Here is an 18,728-nt window from a genome sequence, read left to right as displayed (position 1 = left end):
TTTAAAGCTTACTATGTTTTAAGTATACAAATTACAAATCAGACTTAAACCTCAGAAAAATAGTATGAAATTACTCACATTTCTGCTTATTTAATGGCTAGAAAACTATCAATAAACTGAATTAAAATGGAACTGTTCAATGCTTATTAGTTATCTTGTTATTATATTGTTAAACAATAGTCCCTAAGGTTTAAAAAAACTAGTAATTGCCATCCTAAGTTCAATGAAACAGGAAAGCCGCAGTCCCTTAGGGACAAAGGAAAAATTTACGGAGTTCCCCCATCAGATGTCTGAGAAAAATCGACCAAATTAATTGAAAAAAAAAATCACACAAAAACCTCCTAAATTAAAGATATACTTTTTGAACATAGTGCAACCACCACTTTCATGAATTCTTCTCATAGACAAAAATCCCCCCCCCCTAAAGTTACTTTTATTTCATATTTTTCCTGGCCCCTCATTTGCTGAAAAAAGTCGTAATCCCAATTCGCAGTAGAAGAAGCCGAATAAACTTACCTCTATAATGGTGTTGTCTAACATAAGGCAATTGACCATGGTGATTATAAAAGTCCTGACTTGCTTCTTGACTAATCACTGTATGTTGTGGCTGACTCACTGAATCTAAACTCTGGTATTCAGGCTCTTGATCAAAGGTAGGTGTCGTCTGATAGGTGTGCTCAAGTTGAGGAGGTGGCCCACCTCCTCCTTCCGTTCCACCCATTTCCCCTAACAAATTTAGGGGATCATTCGTTGAGGTGGAGAAGTTGCCTAGAATAAAAACAAATCATATATTTTTGTACCAACCATATCATATATAACATATCATATCATATGTCAAATCCCCATATCTCCTCCCTGGATACGTCCAGGGTTGACTATATTTGATGGAATATTTACGTTTTAAATGTAGTTTTCTATTTGTTTTAATGTTCCCCTTAAGGTGTATTAGAAACATCAGTAGTGTGTTAGCTTTTTTGTACCCAAATGAAAAATCATATGTGCACCTATAGAAAGCGTCACCAAGGAACTCTCTTAGGGGGAGGAGGCTATGCCATGAGCAAGGCCGTATCCAGGATTTTTGTTCGGGGGATTAAAATACATATCATATGCTTCAAGGGGTTAAAATACGAATAAAATGGATTCGTTGAGATTCGTTCAAATGCATGCGATAAATATATGCATCAACGAATGAGCGCCGTGATGTTATCCAATGAAAACTGAGGATAATGAACAATACTGAAGTATTTTAAAAAATTATTTGACTGTAAAAGAAATGATGATTGGAGATTAAAAGAAAATAATGCGATCAAATGTCATGCGTGCCCTTCAGGGACAGCTTCCTCCCAGAACAGCATTACCAACTGCTGTTAATGTAGCACAGTCATAAAAGTGAAAATACTCCAGCACCATCTTTCCAGCAAAAACATGTGAATTCAATTAACTACCAAAATTTGAAATTTTGCTGGGGCGGGGGTAGTTGTTCAACAAAAAATCAAACTGAACAACCAGAAAATCCGAACTGGTTCTATCTTTGTTCAACTCATAAAGATGTTTTAAGCAAATTAAACTTAATAGCAAGATGTACCTTGAAATAATAATCATTCCGATAGCAATCTTTCCCACAGTTAATTCGCCATAACTGGCTCCTACACCTCACGCAGTAATTCATTCCGTGAATTTCACATGTAAATTTCATTGAAAAACTGCTTTGAGTAACAGTACACTTAGTGAAAACAAACAGAAAAACTAGTTCCCGTTCTGTCAATTTGGCTTTTGTCCTTTACGATAGGAGTTAACTATGTACGACGAACCTAGGTTCTCAGGCCAATTAACAAAGACTTTTAATAAACAAAATCTAACACGGCTATTTCCTCTTGTGGTAACTTTATTAAAATAAAAGTTCCACGAATTTCAAAAGTCATACATGGATTACGAAGGTAATATTCTCGCGGAGTTCCCCATTTAGCAGCACAATCATTAATTAGCATTTATAATAAATCATTAATCGTTATCAATGGGCACTTCGAAACACGGAGGAGCATTTGTTAGATGTTTTCCAGAGAAATTGCTTGCAGATTGTTCTGGGCATCCAACTGACTGACCATATCTCAAATAGTAGGCTGTACGAAAGTGTGGTTCAATCCTACTTTCTAGGGCTATAATGAGAGAAAGGATGAGATGACTAGGAAATGCTCTGTAGATGAAGGATGACAGATTGATGAAAAATAAGTTGAAAAGATTTCCAGAAAAATGCTTTCCTTTTTAAACAAATTTAGAAAAGTCTCTAAGAACAAGTCTAATCAGTATCATAATTATGACTCGGTGAATTGGTAGGTCTGAAACTATTATTCCAATTATACAAGTATTCTGTCCTCTCGGTTTAGGTTACAGTTGCTGACTTAAAAAATCCAATGTCTCCCAGGGGACATAAACCTTAAGAAGAAGAAGAAGGAAGACCAATTTGCTTCTCAACTCTGAAACAAGAGAATCCTCAGGTTAATGAAAAGGCATTTCCAATGGCTAAAAATTTAAATTGAAGCAAAAAGAAACTAGTGTGATTGATAAAGTTATCTGAGATAGTAGACAGGCGACGTTTTAGTGCGTAGAGAACGTGATGGATAGGTATTAAAGTAAACTGAAGAATCGTGGAATATTTGAGTAGCCTATAAAAACCACTTAGAAGATGAGGAATTGCACCAAGTTTTTGATTAGCTTGTTCATAAAAACATTTTCGTTTTGCCTAAGATATGGACCACGTCAAATGTAGAAAAGATGTTATTTGAAAAATAAGAAGAAAAAACACAGATAAAAACAGAAAGAATCTGCCATCGTAAACTGCGTATTTCTTAGAATCGGACTTCTATTGCGGAATTACTTCATGGAGTTAAATGTTGTTTCAATTATCAAATTTGAATCTAGATTACGGTGCTTTTAGATTTATCCCGTTGCTGCTAAGGTATAGTTGCAAAATACACACAGGGAAAACAGGTGGAGTTTGCCAATACAAGCAAAAAATTTCTTTATATGCCTTTGAGGAATAAAATCCATATTTCATATACTAGTGTATTTTTACTATCTTACTTAATACTTCGGTGTATTTTTATGTATAAAACAAGTTTAAATTCTGCTCTTTTTAATTAAATTAATACTGACTGATTTTATAAAACGTCTTTGGTCTGTTTGTCACCGCTAGTCTTTTTCCGTTTTAGACACAACGAGAGTTAATTGCAAAAAGACTGCGCAGTGGCGTTTGATTACCATTTTAAATCGGTATAGTTTCTTTTAGACCAGATTCCGAATAGAAGATGCCACGTCCGGTACGAAAAATAGGATTCTAGTCACTTAGACAGGGGTTTTTTTTAAGGGCCTCAATCACCATTTTCAGGGTTGGGGTGCAATAATAATAATAAAAAAAATTTGTTTGATCATTTGAATAACAAGTGCCCAGAAATTCAATCTGGGCACCGAGGTCCCCCTCGATCCCTTTATTGTTAATTATACACTTATCCCCTCACTGTGTTCAGGGGAGGGGACACAACCAATTAGATGAGGCTTTAAGAATAGAAACAGCGTGTTCATCATTAAACAACCAACACTCCAGGGGTTACTACTCCACACGAACAATATCTCAAAACTGTTAGGATTTATTCTGTAATTTCCAATCAAATAAATTTTGAATTCTTCAAAAATTTATTATGTTTTTTATGTTTTTTTTCATCAAACACAACTCTTTTATAGCTCTTATTTCTAAACTCTTTTAAGCTATATGTATTTTTTTTTACAGTGAAACTTGTATCACACATAAAGGTGATGAACAGCCCTAGGTTTACACAACCGCGGTGTCTGCTGGGTAACGATCCAAGCACAGTCGATGCAGTCACCCGCAGAACTATTAAATCAAATCAGTTCATCCCCTCAACACAAACAGCAAGACTAGAGACATGGGGCTTGGTGGAGATCAATTTTTTTTATAATGATTTTTTGCATTTTCATTGAAAATACAGTAGGTCACTTCTCTTTGCATTTAAAACTTAATGACATATATATATATATATATATATATATATATATATATATATATATATATATATATATATATATATATATATATATATATATATATATATATATATATATATATATATATATATATATATATATATATATATATATATATATATATATATATATATATAGTTATATATAAATTTGTGTAATACACAACAATTTTCGGTGCTACAGTCCGAAGATTAAATGTAATGGTGGTAAAATAATACTTTCGTGCTACAGGTGTCAACCCTGAGCAGGTTCTACGGTGCTACACATAATGAATTAGTACTAAAATAGTACTTTTTTCCTATAGGTGGCAACCCTGCATATATATCTACTTTAACATGTACTAAAATCATGACACCTGTTCCGGTGTTACTTCTCACAGACCCTTTGATTCCGCAAGACCATCCAACATATCACATAACTATAGTCAGAACACTTCAAAGCATCACTTAATTATATACTTACAAGATAATGGATATAAATTTATATTCATTACTGCTTCTTAAGTCTCCCTGAGAAGATTTTGAAGAGATTTGTAAACCGCTTATTCAAAATGAATCAGTCAAGTGAACGGAATACTACCTAACACAGTTGCCACTTTAAATTTATTCTTGTCAAAATGGCATTCCAAAAACTTACGTTCTTCATTTTAGAGGAAATTGTATAGTTCTGAGCGCCCGAGGAAGAAGTCGCCATGATACCGTTGCGGTACGGTTGGTTAGAAAAAATGTTTTTAAAAAGACTCGTTTTCAAAATGGACTAAAAGGTAGGGGCAAAAAACGGATCTGAGTTAACATAACATATATCAAATTGATCCAAGTTATAAATACTTAAATGAAAAAAAGTCGGTGATTATATTTATTATTTTTGACTTCTTAGTCTTCCGATTTTATTATCATAAAACTTTATTTATTCTTTTGCAGACATTTGTACACTTCATATTTCTATCTACTATGACCTCTCGGTTTCCAATTGGAACCAGTATTTTGAGTTCCTTAAAAATTTTGTCTTATCTTAGATTCGGCCACAGGCAGTGTTCTTACCGCTTCACTATCAAGTCTTGTAATTGTGAAAAAAAACAACAAAACAACAAGTGTTAAAAAGGAAACGAAAAAACGAGCTAAAAAACAATATAGAACAAAACTATTATAAAACGACAGTTCAAATTTGGCTTGATTTCTACAATGAGGGTGATTTTAGAGTAGGTAAGGGGAGAAATCGACAGGATTTTGGTATTTTAAATAAAAAAATTGAAACAAATCACAAAACTTCAATAGATTTTTTACACAATTACCAATAGGATCATTTGAACCATACTTCCTCATCCATAATAAAAATGAACTGTGATAGAACTACTTAACGACATGGAACAGTGCTTTGCCACGAGTTCCAAAAATGTTATTCTAGTAGTGTCGTATGCTCTGAAATCCCTAACACTGTTTACGTGTCTACTTTTGTGTCGTCTATATTAATCAGTTTCACATGTCCTCTTCAGACGTACATCAAATATACTTATACATAAATACGTATAAGGTCTTTAGCATGGATATGGCAGAGACGATCTCTCCGAAGAAAAAGTAGACTCAAAAGACATCAATAAGAGCTGCGGTAATATACACGCTGCATCACGCAAGACAAACTATTTTAGAAAAATAGAAAGCAACTTCATACGACTTCCGCTCTAAGAACAGAATTCAGAAATAGCCGGAATATTCAGAGAAACATGGGACGGGGAAGAGCCTCGATACTTCAGTGATAGCACTCGACCTCACTTAGCCAGGAACTGTATAGCCGAGAAGGCTGAGATTCCATCTCCGAATATCCAAGATGTTCAATATGCAAGAAGAGTCAGTCCCTCACTATGTCATGTGAGATCTAAAGAAGAGGACTATTAATGGTTGGATATAACGAAGTTCAGATTCCACCAGATCGTTGCAATGTCTCGCACCTAGCCTGTTCTGGGAACGGTTGAAAGGGGTTTCTGAATTCAGCGTAATCAGTCTCAAGACTTGGCACACAATATCTTAATCCTTAGATTTTAGATTTTTTAACAGAAGTGGTCTCGGTGCATTTAAAAAGGACTCCATTTGAGTTTCTCTGAATACTGGACAGACAATCTAACAATTGCCTTACTGACGACTACGTTCGGCTTGACATAGGTCGAGTCGAGTACGGTAATTCAGGGTCCAAAAACACTTAGCGGTAGATTTCTTCTTTTTTTCTGCTCGACAGTACTGATGACAAGTTCCGATTCCTATCGGTATAAGAAATCATGTAGACCAAATAATCGGTCATATAAGAAGATTTGAGGACTGAGGGCATGTTATGAAGCTTCATAAATCAAACAATTGGGAAGACACTGGAAAACTCGGATTTTCTAGTATGAAAACTCACCTGAAAAATTTCTGATTTTCAGTAACTGAAGCACCCGAATCTGATTTTCGCGTGCTTTTTAGATTTTGATGAGTGAGGTAGCTGAAGTAAAAACAATATTATTAACACAATTCCAAACCCGAGGTGAAATAACAAGTCTGGCGATCAGAAGAAAAAAAAAACTTGTTAACCGTGGGAAAATAAATAATTCTGGATAAGTTTTTAGGTGAGAAAACAGTCTGAATAACTTCACTGCAAACAACGATGGCAAAATTGAATTGTCACAGGTAATTTATTATTTTTTTTACTGCATATTACCTGTATTCCAAACAAACAAAAAAGTACCGATTGTTCTTAATAAGTTACTACATTTGTCAAATATTGTTATATTTATAATATAATTGTCATGTTTAATCAACTACCAAATAAATGCAAAAATTATTTGTGTATGTTACAAGTTTAATTCTTTCTTTTTCTAACTTGCACTCGAAAAATTTTTACTTTGAATTTTTCTAAGATTTCTCGATTATAGAAAACTGAAACGAAATATAAAACTGCATAGAAAACAGAGAAGCACTTGCCCAGGGTGCAGAAATTTTAAGAGCGAAAAATTTCAAATTAATTATCTAACGGTTATTAACATTTTGTAATTTGAAATTTTATTTCTATTAAAATAAAATAGAGGGCGCAGTTAATAAATGAAAATAATCCATAAATAGATAATAAAATGAAAATAAATTAAAGAAATATTAAATAAAAATAATTGAAATAATAATGAATAGAAAACTGCAAATCCGAATAAATTTAGTGTCAACAAGTCAACAAGGTTTTAGCAGATTTGTGCAATATTATATTGCCCAAACATATAATTGGTAAGGGGAAATGGTACAGGGGGGAATTCTTTGCTTCAAGAATCCGAGTTGTACCCATGTGTCACATAGTTTAAAACTTGTTGCTAATTTCTTTATCGAAAAGTGTGTAATTCACCTATCCACAATTTAATACTTTACATAGCGCATTAATCTAAATTATAAAACAGAGTTTGCGTTATATTCAAGAGAGTTACGTATCAAAAATGTGTTTATTTTAATTTTTGTTACGTCTTTACGAGTCAAACAAACATTTCAGGAGGGGGCAAACCCCCCCTGCATACAGCCTTGACCACTGATGTAGATTTTACCGTGGACGTTACATTCCCATTTTACTGGACCTGGCTAGGATTATCACATTGATTCAGAAGAACCCCTTTCAACCGTTTTAAGTAGGACTGGCCCTGATCCCTAAGCGCCCAAAAAGTCTGCACCTCCGGATCTTATCTCAGTTAGAACCGTCAGCCTGTCTGCGAAATTTCAAAGGGAACTGAGCGTTGGCTAAGTTCTTCTTAAAAAAAAGGCGCTGTTGAAAAATTTTTGAACTATTAATTGAAACAATTCGAGGCGTCTGGCGGCTGATATGAGAAGTCATACGTTCAACATTTGGTGCTTGCATGTTTATCATTGAGGATACTAAAAATTGGTCAATGAAGGTTGCACAGTAAAATTCGTAAGGTAGGCTACACTAGAGGCATAGAGACACGGAGGTACAGACAAGTGGCCAGACGTGGTTGCTCCTGGAGCAACCACGTACGCACTGGGGGGGGGGGGGGGGTGAAAATAAAAAGGTGGAGGACCCAATAGTTAAAAAAAACAACTTTATTAGATAATTTGGTAGTTGTTAATTAAACAAAACACACCCAAGGCGTGAAGTTAGGTTAATCCTAATGAAATATAAACTTTAGTTTATATGGCAATATAATTTGGGCTATATACTTGCACATTAGGGGGCGAGGGCAAAGTATTTGGACAGCACACCTACCCTAACCTACCCCCCTCCCCCCTAACAAGCAAATAAATAGCCAAAATTATACGAGTCCTGTGCATTCTATCACCCGTCACATATCTGTGTTGCTATGAAACAGGTTTACTCAGATCTAACCTAAGCGTAATTCTTGAGTATGTTTCGCTAAATTAACAAGCACCGTTTAATCAACAGGTGCCTACAAATTCAAGAAAGCTACAACTTTTTGCGGGGAGTCCTCGCCCCGTGGGTAATTCCCTATCTTGAAGGGTAGTACCCGCAATCAGAGAAATTAATTCGTGTATGTTTGACACATCGTGTGGAAACTTGTTCAGCTACTAAGCATCTTGCACCCCCCCCCCCCACCGAATGTATCATTTTTAATTTCGCGAGTGAAATCTTCACAAAATGTAGCCAACAGCTTTGAATTCCTTCTCTTCCGGCTACAACGTTCGCAGATAATTAGCGAATTAACTAATAACTGCCACCATTAGTACATTAATTGCAGATTTATCAAACCCAGGTGCGTAAGCGCGCAAGACGCTACGACTTTGGATCAAAGGTTATATGAATTGGATAGGCGAACTTTAGACCTTTTTGCTGACGGGAGATAACAACTGATGGGTATTAGCAGCTTCTGGCAATCAGATGAAAAGACACATACACAAAATATTGCTCGCCTGATTGGAGACAACCTAATGGTAAAAGACAGACTAGATTTCGTAAGCTCGGTGAATTTTAGACGCCAAAAAGAGAAAAAATTCACCCAAAAAGAGAAAAATTACGAAAGGCTTTGACAAAAGTTTTTGTAGCAAAAAATTCGGTACTTGTCGTCAAGTGGTCGTCAACTCGACGTTTCCGTTGCTGAATTTAAACTACAATATAAGCAAAAAAATTACCACGGCATGACTATTCTCGTTTAATATTACTATTTTACTTTTTTTATTATTTTCTTAATTTTTTTCTTACTTTGTATATATATATATATATATATATATATATATATATATATATATATATATATATATATATATATATATATATATATATATATATATATATATATATATATATATATATATATATATATATATATATATATATATGTGTTTGTGTGTGTGTGTGTATATATATATATATATGTTATAATATATTTTGTATAATGTATATTTCTGAATATATTCAGCAATTGATTTCTCAATATAATTCCTGCTCCAGAATATGATCGACGTTTTTACTCCGGTGATAATTAATTCCGACGTTTTCATTTCATTCCGGTCCTTCATAATACCGATGAGTCAAAATGCAATCGTCGAGCAAATTTGACTTCCAGCTTCAAAGGAAAAAGACAGGCATTCTCGAAATCAAAAATCGCGAATACGGAACATTCAATGAAAGCGTCAAGTTATATTCGAGGGTATGTCCAGTTTCAAAACTGCACACATCAGATGGCACGCTCTTCGCGTGGCAGAGGTGAACAGCGAGAAAAGGCACGGCCTGTTAGAACATTTGGTGCTTCAAAATGTACACCCAGTGGCAGAGTGGGCGACCCATCGTTTTTTTTCTATGGCCGGCAAAAAATTTGGTAATTTAACTAATTTCAGACAGCCACATAATTTTGACGCACAGTTTAAACTACAATTTTAAGGACAAATAATTTAAATTTTGCAGTCTCATGACCCTACTTAGAATATTGAGGGTGTAGACACCCGACGGATTTAGGAAATTTTCAATAATATGATTCGATCGTGATGTAGCACACAAGGAATACATAAAAACCGTTTACAAAGCGTGGGAGTGTCTTCTGGATAATTCAAAATCGAACCACCATAACAAATCACCAAACATGCTAAGAATATGATGGCATTGCATATATTAAGACGGAGGATTATCGCTTGTTCAACCTTCCAAGCAACCCAAGAAAAAAAAAATGTTGAAGGAAAAACAAAAGCATGTCTCCAGGCAAGGCCGTATCCAGGGTAGGTAGGGGGTACAGGATCTGAACCCCCCCTGAAATTTTTTTCTGACTCGTAAAAACGTACCGAAAATTCATATAAACAAATGTTTGATGTGTAAAAAAAAAGAATTGTGTAAAACCCTGCGAAAAAATACCCACCCCGAACAAAAATCCTAGATACACCCTTGTTTCCTAGATTACAATAATATGACTACAAAGTCCAACAGTATTTCGGGACACTGAGGTCTGGGAGGGGCGATTGCTCTCCCCTGTCATATGGCAAATTACGCCCCTGGAAACAGGTGGGAGGGCAGTATACATTGGAAGAAGCTGAAAAGACTAGCAATAGGTCTAAAGTTGTATTTCAACATTTCTGTATTGAAGTGGATACCAACATTTCTGGATACCAGGTAGTTCGACTTTCTCCAACTCCGGACTAGGATTTTTTATACTCCAGGAAAAATAAACCTTCAGAAGTGACAGTCCACTTTATCTAAAAAAGGAAATACAATTTCTAATCAGACTACAACAAGGCAGGTGTTATTTATAACAAATTCCAGAACTGAATGCCCCCTTCATATATAAATTTCTAGACCCATGCTGAAGGTTCACCCATATGCCAGAGAGAATGAGCACATTCAGAAATTCCTTGAGATTTATCAATATTGACTTGTGTTTGCGGAGTGAAGAAGCTTCATAGAGAGACATTGACCAAGGGGTTGCACACTGTCTATCCCAGCTGTACAAGACTCAGTACCTCATATCCTTTTCCTGGGTTTACCTCCTTCTTTCCAAGCCACACCTCCTATGGTGGATATATATCTTTTCTTATACATTCGTGCCTCCTTTGCTACCTCTGGTTTTCCGGTGAACACAAAATAAGCTAGCGCAAGACCCCTTAGCTTTGAAAGGTGGTACATGTGCCAAAGATGGAAAAGGGGATGATTTCTAAGGAAAACATTTTGCCATGAAGGATAATACAGGCGATAATGCAACAGAGTCTTCGAGTTGTCATTAAATTGTTTGCACGATTCGCATACACTTGGTGCGTTTCAAATGGTGCATTTCAAGCATAAGTTTATTTATATAAATTTAGCATATGCATTCATACTATGGTTCTTGTTTCTATGTTGGTCATCTATGACCTTTGTCGGCATGGAATAACTGAAAATCTGAGCTAAGGATACAGGTAGTTTCACGCAAGGCCGTATCCAGGGGAGGTCAGGGGGTTTGACCCCCCCCCATATGAATATAACTAAATTTTCGATGTATTTTATTAGTTTGCTTGTACCAGCTCCCCCTGAAAAAACCTTTTGTACCCCCCCCCCCGCCAAAAAAAAATCCTGGACACAGCCCTGCTCTCAGGCATGTGCGCAAGGCTTTGACGGGGCAGGTTGACGGATCCTAAATACGTTCTTGTCTAGACTAGAAAAAAAATATCTGAAACACACAAAATTTAGGTTCTCAATAATCTATGAAAGATTGAACAGTATCCACACACGGGGTGGGGATAAAATTATTCCAGAATTACTCCCTCTACATAGAGATACATACTAATCTGCATACACACAAATATATTTGAAATACACAAAAAAAAAAATCTGAAACCAACGAAATTAATATTCTCAACAATGCATCAAAGACTGAACAGTCTTTGATCTACTTCTATTTTCGTAAAGTGGAAATTTTTTTTACCGCTCGGCGATAGAATAAAATATTTGAGGAGGATAAGGGTTAAAGAATGAGGAAGATTTGTTCCATCTTGTTGCTGATTGTGCAGAGTTTGAAGGCTTCAGAAAGGAAATTTTTGGGGTAGAGAAAAGTGATGAGAGGTTGTTCGTTGGGGTTTTGGGAATTAGAAATTTTATTAGTATAAAAAATAGTTGTAGATTCATCCGTGTGGGTATGGCGCATCAAGAATTTGTTTTGATTAGATGAATTTATTTATTCATTTTATTTTATTTTTCTTTTGCATACTCTATTATGTTATTTTATGTTGTTTACCATGGCCCCGCTGTTTTTTCTGTTTTTTTTTGCTAAAAAATATTATATCATATCACATTGTGGCCTGTCGGAGATGTGGAATGAAGGAAAATGCCCCGATGGATGATAGCGTGTCAGTATGGAAGGAAGTCCAGCAAACACTAAACGACCCAGAAATCCAAGAATGGCAAGCCCAAAAGGACCAATCTATATCTTTGAGGTTTTACTCCCGAGCTAAAGAGTGTTGGGGGGAGGAGGTTTATTTTAAATTTGGGTTAAATAGAGAAAATTTGAAAAATTTGTTGTTGGTGCAGGGGGATGATTTAGGAGACAGAAGAAAATTTTTGGGAAAGTTTAGGCTGGCGCCCGGCCCCTACTTTTGCCCTATGTGTGGATTTGTGAATGAGAATCTCTTTCATTTTGTATCCGAGTATGAAGAGCTGTGGGAGTGAATGTTGATTAATTGAGCGGATGTCTGAGAGGAATGCGTGTGTTATCAAACAGTTGTGTTAGTTACTTAAAACTATGTTTGAGGGGATGGTTTGCTAGGGTTTTTAGGAATTTTATTTTATGATGGTTGTTGTTTGTCAGTTAAAAAAGTTGACCTTGTTGTGGTTTTTGTGTTTTTTCGTGGTTTGTATTATCTAAAGTTGTATTTTGTTCTCCGAGCTTTGTTTGTAGTCGTATGTCGTGTTTTTACGGCCCGCAGGCTTTTTGCAATAAATATTATCTTATGATATATATATATACACACACACACACACACACACACACACACACATACAAACACACACACACACACAAAGAACTGCTGAGTTTTGCGAAGTGGAATTTTGCTTGGTGTCGAATTTTCCGTGGGTTCGCTGAGGGGATTGTTTCTGACCCATATAGAACTATAAGAAAATGTAAAAAAAAATACGGGGAAATATCGAGATTATGTTGAGTACCCATACCTAAAGATAATCCTCCCTCCGTGGGTGCAAGGACTAAATATTATGTCGGCTCAATTTTTTTTCGGTTGAATAACATAGTTTTCGTGGTTGGAATTTTGCATGGGTTCAATTCAACCTTTTACTTGTAATCCTATCGTATTATCCATTATTTTTATTTTCTCATTAAGAAAGAATATTTACATCTGAAATGTTGGCAGCTCATGGCAGTAAATCTGAATTTTCCACGCATCGCATTTATTTGATTCCAGAGACCAACAAGATGCATTTAGAGCTGTAATAAAACTTAAATTTGTCTACTAGTTACGCTTAAAGCAGCAAGAGAAGGTCAAAGGTGGTTCATTAGTCCCGTGGTCTCGATCAGTGCTGCATGGTTGGGAAGAAGTTTTCGGCAGTGGAGCTAAAAAAATTCAATTTAGCTAATGGAATTTATAGAACTGTACCAATTGGGTAGGTCATTCGAAAAAATTAGCGAGGGGCTCCACTTTCCCCCAGTATCCAAAACATTCCCAACATCCACCCCCTCCAAAACTAGCTATTGAATAAGTATAAATCTACCTAGTGGGGCTAATAGTTTGCATCATTGGGGCTAGTATAATGGGATATTTATTAGGAATCCAGTAGTCACGCGAGAAGTGAAGTTTCGTTAATTCTAATGAAATAAAACAAATTTGGACTATATATTTGCAAATTAGAGAGAGGGGGGGGGGTAAACCATAGCAAATAATAAATACGTAACCTAACCTAGGTACCTTTTTTGCCCCCTTCAACCCCAAAAAACTAAAGTTTAAATCTTTGTCCGGAATGAGCAACACCTCATATCTAGCAGAAACCTGTTTTTTATCAAGGATCTCGGTCTTTCTCGTGTGACTACTGATATCTTAATAAGTACCTATGATGAAAAAATATGACAACCCTGATCTCACCTGTAAGAGCAAATATTGCTCTTATTGCTGTTGCTGGCAACAAATATTTTTTGTTTTTATTTACTAGATGAGCCAGAACATAAAAATGCACATCAAAGGAAAAAGAAAACGGAGCAACTGTTAGGTTCTTTGAACCGGGCATAATAAGAGTGAAAAACTACCCTGACCATGGTGGCAATTTTGGCCTCTCTTGCGCCCGGGATAAAATCATAATTAGCCCCCTGCCCTGTCTCTCCAAAATTTTCAGGTCAATTTTTTTATTTTGATTTATTAACAAAATTTTCATTTATTAACCAAATTTGAATACAACACATCACAAAAAACATTAAAATTAACTAAATTCGGTCTACTTACTTTTATTTCAAGAAATTTTGATGAAGATGTGGGGGAAACGAAAATTTCGGGTTAAATTTTCTTAGTGCGCCCTCTACTTTATAATAAAAATGAAATTCAAAAAGTACGAAATGATTATAACCGGCAGATCATTTATTTGAAACTTTGCACCCTTAAGGTTTCTGCACCAGGGACAAGGGCCCCTTCTGCTCCCCCCTAAAACGCCTTTGCTGGGTCACTAACCTCGAATTTGTTTGAATCCAACTTTATATTTTATAGAAGTCAGATTCTTCTATTTTGAACTCTTTATGCATTGTGAAATGGTTCGGCCTACATTAACCAGCCCAACAAAGGCCAGTTTTATAATGGGCAAATTACTATGTAGCACTAGATGGCGCTTTTTTTCTCTGAGACGATGTTTGGAAGCGGGTATTGTATTAAACACACAAAGCGATAGTATGCCCCCCCCACCCAATGATTGGTCTGAGAGACCTCTAGAAAAATCGGGTTTACTTGGACCTAAAGCGGATCAGATTCTTCTAAAACTTTGATCATATGCACGTGGTTCCTTTTCACGTGCCTTTCAGTTACCATCTTAAAAACTTTTAATTTTCATTTTGTTTCAGAGATACAGCTCCAATTAATTAAGAAAGCCCATAAGACACTGCCGAAGTCCCCCTCTTGGTAAAGACACGGCAGGGTCATGCCGGAACCGGATGGAGAGCACCCTTCATGCACATCCATGTGAAACAGGAAGCCATGCCCGAAAAAATAAAATAAAGTGCCCATCGAAAATCTGTCCCAATTTGCAGAGCATCGTCAATTTTAACGTTGTTTTGATGGGAGAAAAACATGATAGGCGGAAGTTTTTATGGAATGGGAACCAGGCACGTACGGTGAATTATATGGAATAAAGCGAATTATATGAAATAATTTATAGGAGTCATTGTAGAAGTCTCGATATTTCGCAGGGGGAAGAGCGAAGCCCCCATCTCATGCCTTCTTACCTAGATGGCACAAACATTTGAATTAAGAAATAATTAAACAATTTTAACAGCCAAAGTAATCATTTGTATATTAAAAATATTTTAATACATTAAGATCCAAAATGGATACTATATCATTCTGTAACATGGTAGCCTATAGCAAACAACATGCCCAATTTGGCAAGAATGAAAAAACGAAGCAAATGCAACGTGCTTGCTAATTTATTTAAGGGAGAAGACAAATTACAATCCATCAAAAACAGGGATATGATAGTGAAAAATATCAGGGAAGTCGTTTAAGCCTCCTTCTACCCAGCCATAATTCCTGTTGTTTTTTTTTCGACCTTCTCAAATTTTGCTAACGCTTTGTCTTGGCAAGCTATGCCAATAATGTGCATTCATCTGGCCGATCTTTCCAAGTACAGATCCTGCATCACATGAGGCACCTTTTTTTCCCCTAAGATCACAGTAACTTTCGTGGTGCTTACCAGCGTTGCCAACGGTTTGAAATAAAGTCTACCAGTCTTCCGACCAAAATTGCACCGCAAGGGCGCGAGAGGATAGTTTGTACGATCTCATGTTAAAAAATTTGCCATAACAAGAGGAAAATTTTCCATATGCTGGAACAGATATCTTAGTAAGAAAGGAGCAAGAATAACTAAAATATACAGAAAAACTTATATTATACCAAATAATGTCCAAATGTAATGTACAGCATTGTATCAAGACCTCTAAATAGTACCAAAAACGGCATAACTCTATCACGTTGCTCCTGTATCCAAATGGCAAGAGGCAAGGATATGAGGCTGACAGAAGGATTGAATTGAGAAGAAAGGTTACAAGTTCTTGTCGTTTGAACAATGCTATCTAAGTATTCGTTTTAAACGGGAAAGGACTTTTCTTCTGCCTTGAAACGAGTAATCCAGAAGCTTCAGATGTCAGACGAGGTCAGTCGGTTCATTTTAGTTAAAACATGGAGGAATAGACGATCAAGATAATGGCAGTTAGTGTTGCCACGTGAACAAGATAGGGAAAACAAAAAAGTGAAAAGGCGCTGAAGGCACCCATTTTCGGGGTAAATAGTCCGAAAGTGTCAAACCTCTAATGAATAATTTATAAATTTAAAACGAAAGGGAATTGCTACAGATGAATAAATGAAAACTAAAACAAATCGAAATTAGAATTTGAAACGATCAGAAATTAGCACAAGTAAGAGTAGGGTCCAAATGCCTTCAAAGTTCCTCACGGCTAATGTGTCATTTCTGCTTAACAATATGTGTATGTATTTCCAAGCTGATAAATCTATATACAAAACTAATGAGAAAAACTGAAAGAAACAGAAATAAAAATAAATGAAAAACGGTACTGGTGCATTATGCGGGCACGGCTAAAGAAGTCAAGTTTGGTTAATGCTAATTAAACTATTTTCAATAGCTTCAATAATCTAGTGATTTATGTACTGATTTAGTGAATATTTTTCTTGGTTTAGGCAATATAAAAAGCACTAGAAATAGTGATAAATCACTAGGGGTGGCAACCCTGCATGTGAATGCTGTAAGAAACACTGTCACTTATAACTGACTGCATCACCAAGCCCCTGAGTCTAACAAACTTGCGCACGCTCCTCCACCATCCCCATCTATGCAAAGCTTCCCTCTATATAGGCTACCTTCCCAAGAAGTCCCAATGACGTTTAAATCCTTTCTCACGGCCTCCTCCCACCTCGTTTGGGGACGGCCTGCTTTTCATTTGGCCCTAGATGGATGGCCAAAAATGATCCTTCATCCTTCATCCAAAAATAATCCTTCATCCACAAAACCTTCCTAGCCATCTCATCCTTTCTGTCATTATAGGCTTAGAAAATGGGATAGAACCACATTTTCCGAATAGCTTGGAGTACGGTCAGTCAGACGGGCACTCAAAACAATCCATAGACAATTCCTCTGGAAAACATCTAGCAAATCTCCGTCTCCCGAAGCGCCGACGTTTCAGACGGCTCAATATTTTATAGAATATGTTTATTTGAAGAATTCATTCAGCAACCATATAAAAAAATCTTCCAAATGGTAACACTAGTTTAGACTGCTTGACTTCAGATTACAATCTAGGTTGTTGTTCGAACCAAACTTACCCATAGAATTTCCAATGAATTTCGCTATTCCAAAAAATGCTGACATCAGTTCTTCACTTCTTGAAAATTTTATCACAAACCATAAGGCTAACAATGATAAAACTAACTAAATAATTTGCTGAAAATTAAATTTAAATGATTTGACATCTCATCTCTCAGGCATTGACCTATTAATTTGCAAAGACTCCTAATCAAATTGGGTTAAAAATCAAACCAGGTTTAATCAATAATCCTCAATGAATATTCGTAGTTTAAGTTATAAATTAAGATATTATCTTGTAGCTTAAAGCAACAAACTGAATATTCAGCAGTAGGTTCTCAATATCAAACTTTCTTTTAAGGTGTGGTAGGCTCGAATATTTAAGGGGTAGTGTATTTTAATAGCGGGAACAATCTAGGGATCCTTAGTCCCTCTTTGCCCCACACAAGGCAAACTTTCCCAGGCATGTCTCAAGGTACATACGATTTTGGATATGGGCAAATCCTCGAAATATTTGCCCCAAAGGGAAAAAAGAACTGAAAATCGAGATAAGCACTTCTTAAGTTTTGACTTGTCTCATCCTTTGCTTTGAATGCTAAACAGCATTGAAATGTCGTTTCTGTACTTCTGAATAAATAAGCAAAGAATAAAACAGGTTATTTCAACTGAAAATCCAGAGTAAAATTAAAACGAATAGAGATTATTCCGTATTTGAGGGAGGTTGTTCCCTCCTAAATACATCACTTTTCAAGCTAAAGTTTCTTAGTATTTTAAAAAGTTATCTTATTCTAATTAAACGGCCCTTGCGTTTCAGGAGTCTTTCTGAAAGAGTTGGGGCAAAAAGTCGAACTTTAGAGTAAAGAATGTGGTATTGAGGAGGGGAAACCCCTCTCATACACCGAATAATTTCTGATCGTTTTAAGTGTTAATGTTGCTTCTCACTTTCAGTTGAAAAAGCTCATTTTTAATTTAATTTCTGATCGTTTTTCAAATGACACCGGGAAATCCGACTCCCCTCCATGGAAAATCCCCCCCCAAGAATAAATCCTCCATGGAAAGTTCTTCCCACGCAAAATCCCCTTCGGACAATTTCATCCTCGTTGAAAATCCCCCTGGAATTTTTTTTTGCGGAAGATTCCGCCTGACGAATTCCCCCTAGTTTACTTCCATTTAAAAAGGAATTCGATTTCTAAACGTCTTTCAAATCATACTGGGGA

At 36.0% G+C, this 18,728-nt stretch overlaps 1 protein-coding gene across 1 annotated transcript in view; it reads right to left on the bottom strand.

Moving 5' to 3' along the window:
- The window catches only part of pnt (ETS transcription factor pointed), a 152,300-nt gene that overhangs the window by 25,281 nt on the left and 108,291 nt on the right, over positions 1–18,728 (bottom strand). Inside the window, exon 5 of the mRNA XM_089092561.1 lies at positions 517–768. Within this exon, the coding sequence (XP_088948687.1) occupies positions 517–768 (252 nt within the window). The remainder of the gene's footprint in view (positions 1–516; positions 769–18,728) is intronic.

Source organism: Artemia sp. Qi Xiang Cuo, chromosome 7, assembly GCF_049724085.1.
Source record: "Artemia sp. Qi Xiang Cuo chromosome 7, ASM4972408v1, whole genome shotgun sequence".
Classification (NCBI taxonomy): Eukaryota; Metazoa; Arthropoda; class Branchiopoda; order Anostraca; family Artemiidae; genus Artemia; species Artemia sp. Qi Xiang Cuo.
The sequence above is the reverse complement of the archived record's forward strand: the minus strand, read 5'-3'. Positions and strand labels throughout refer to the sequence as shown.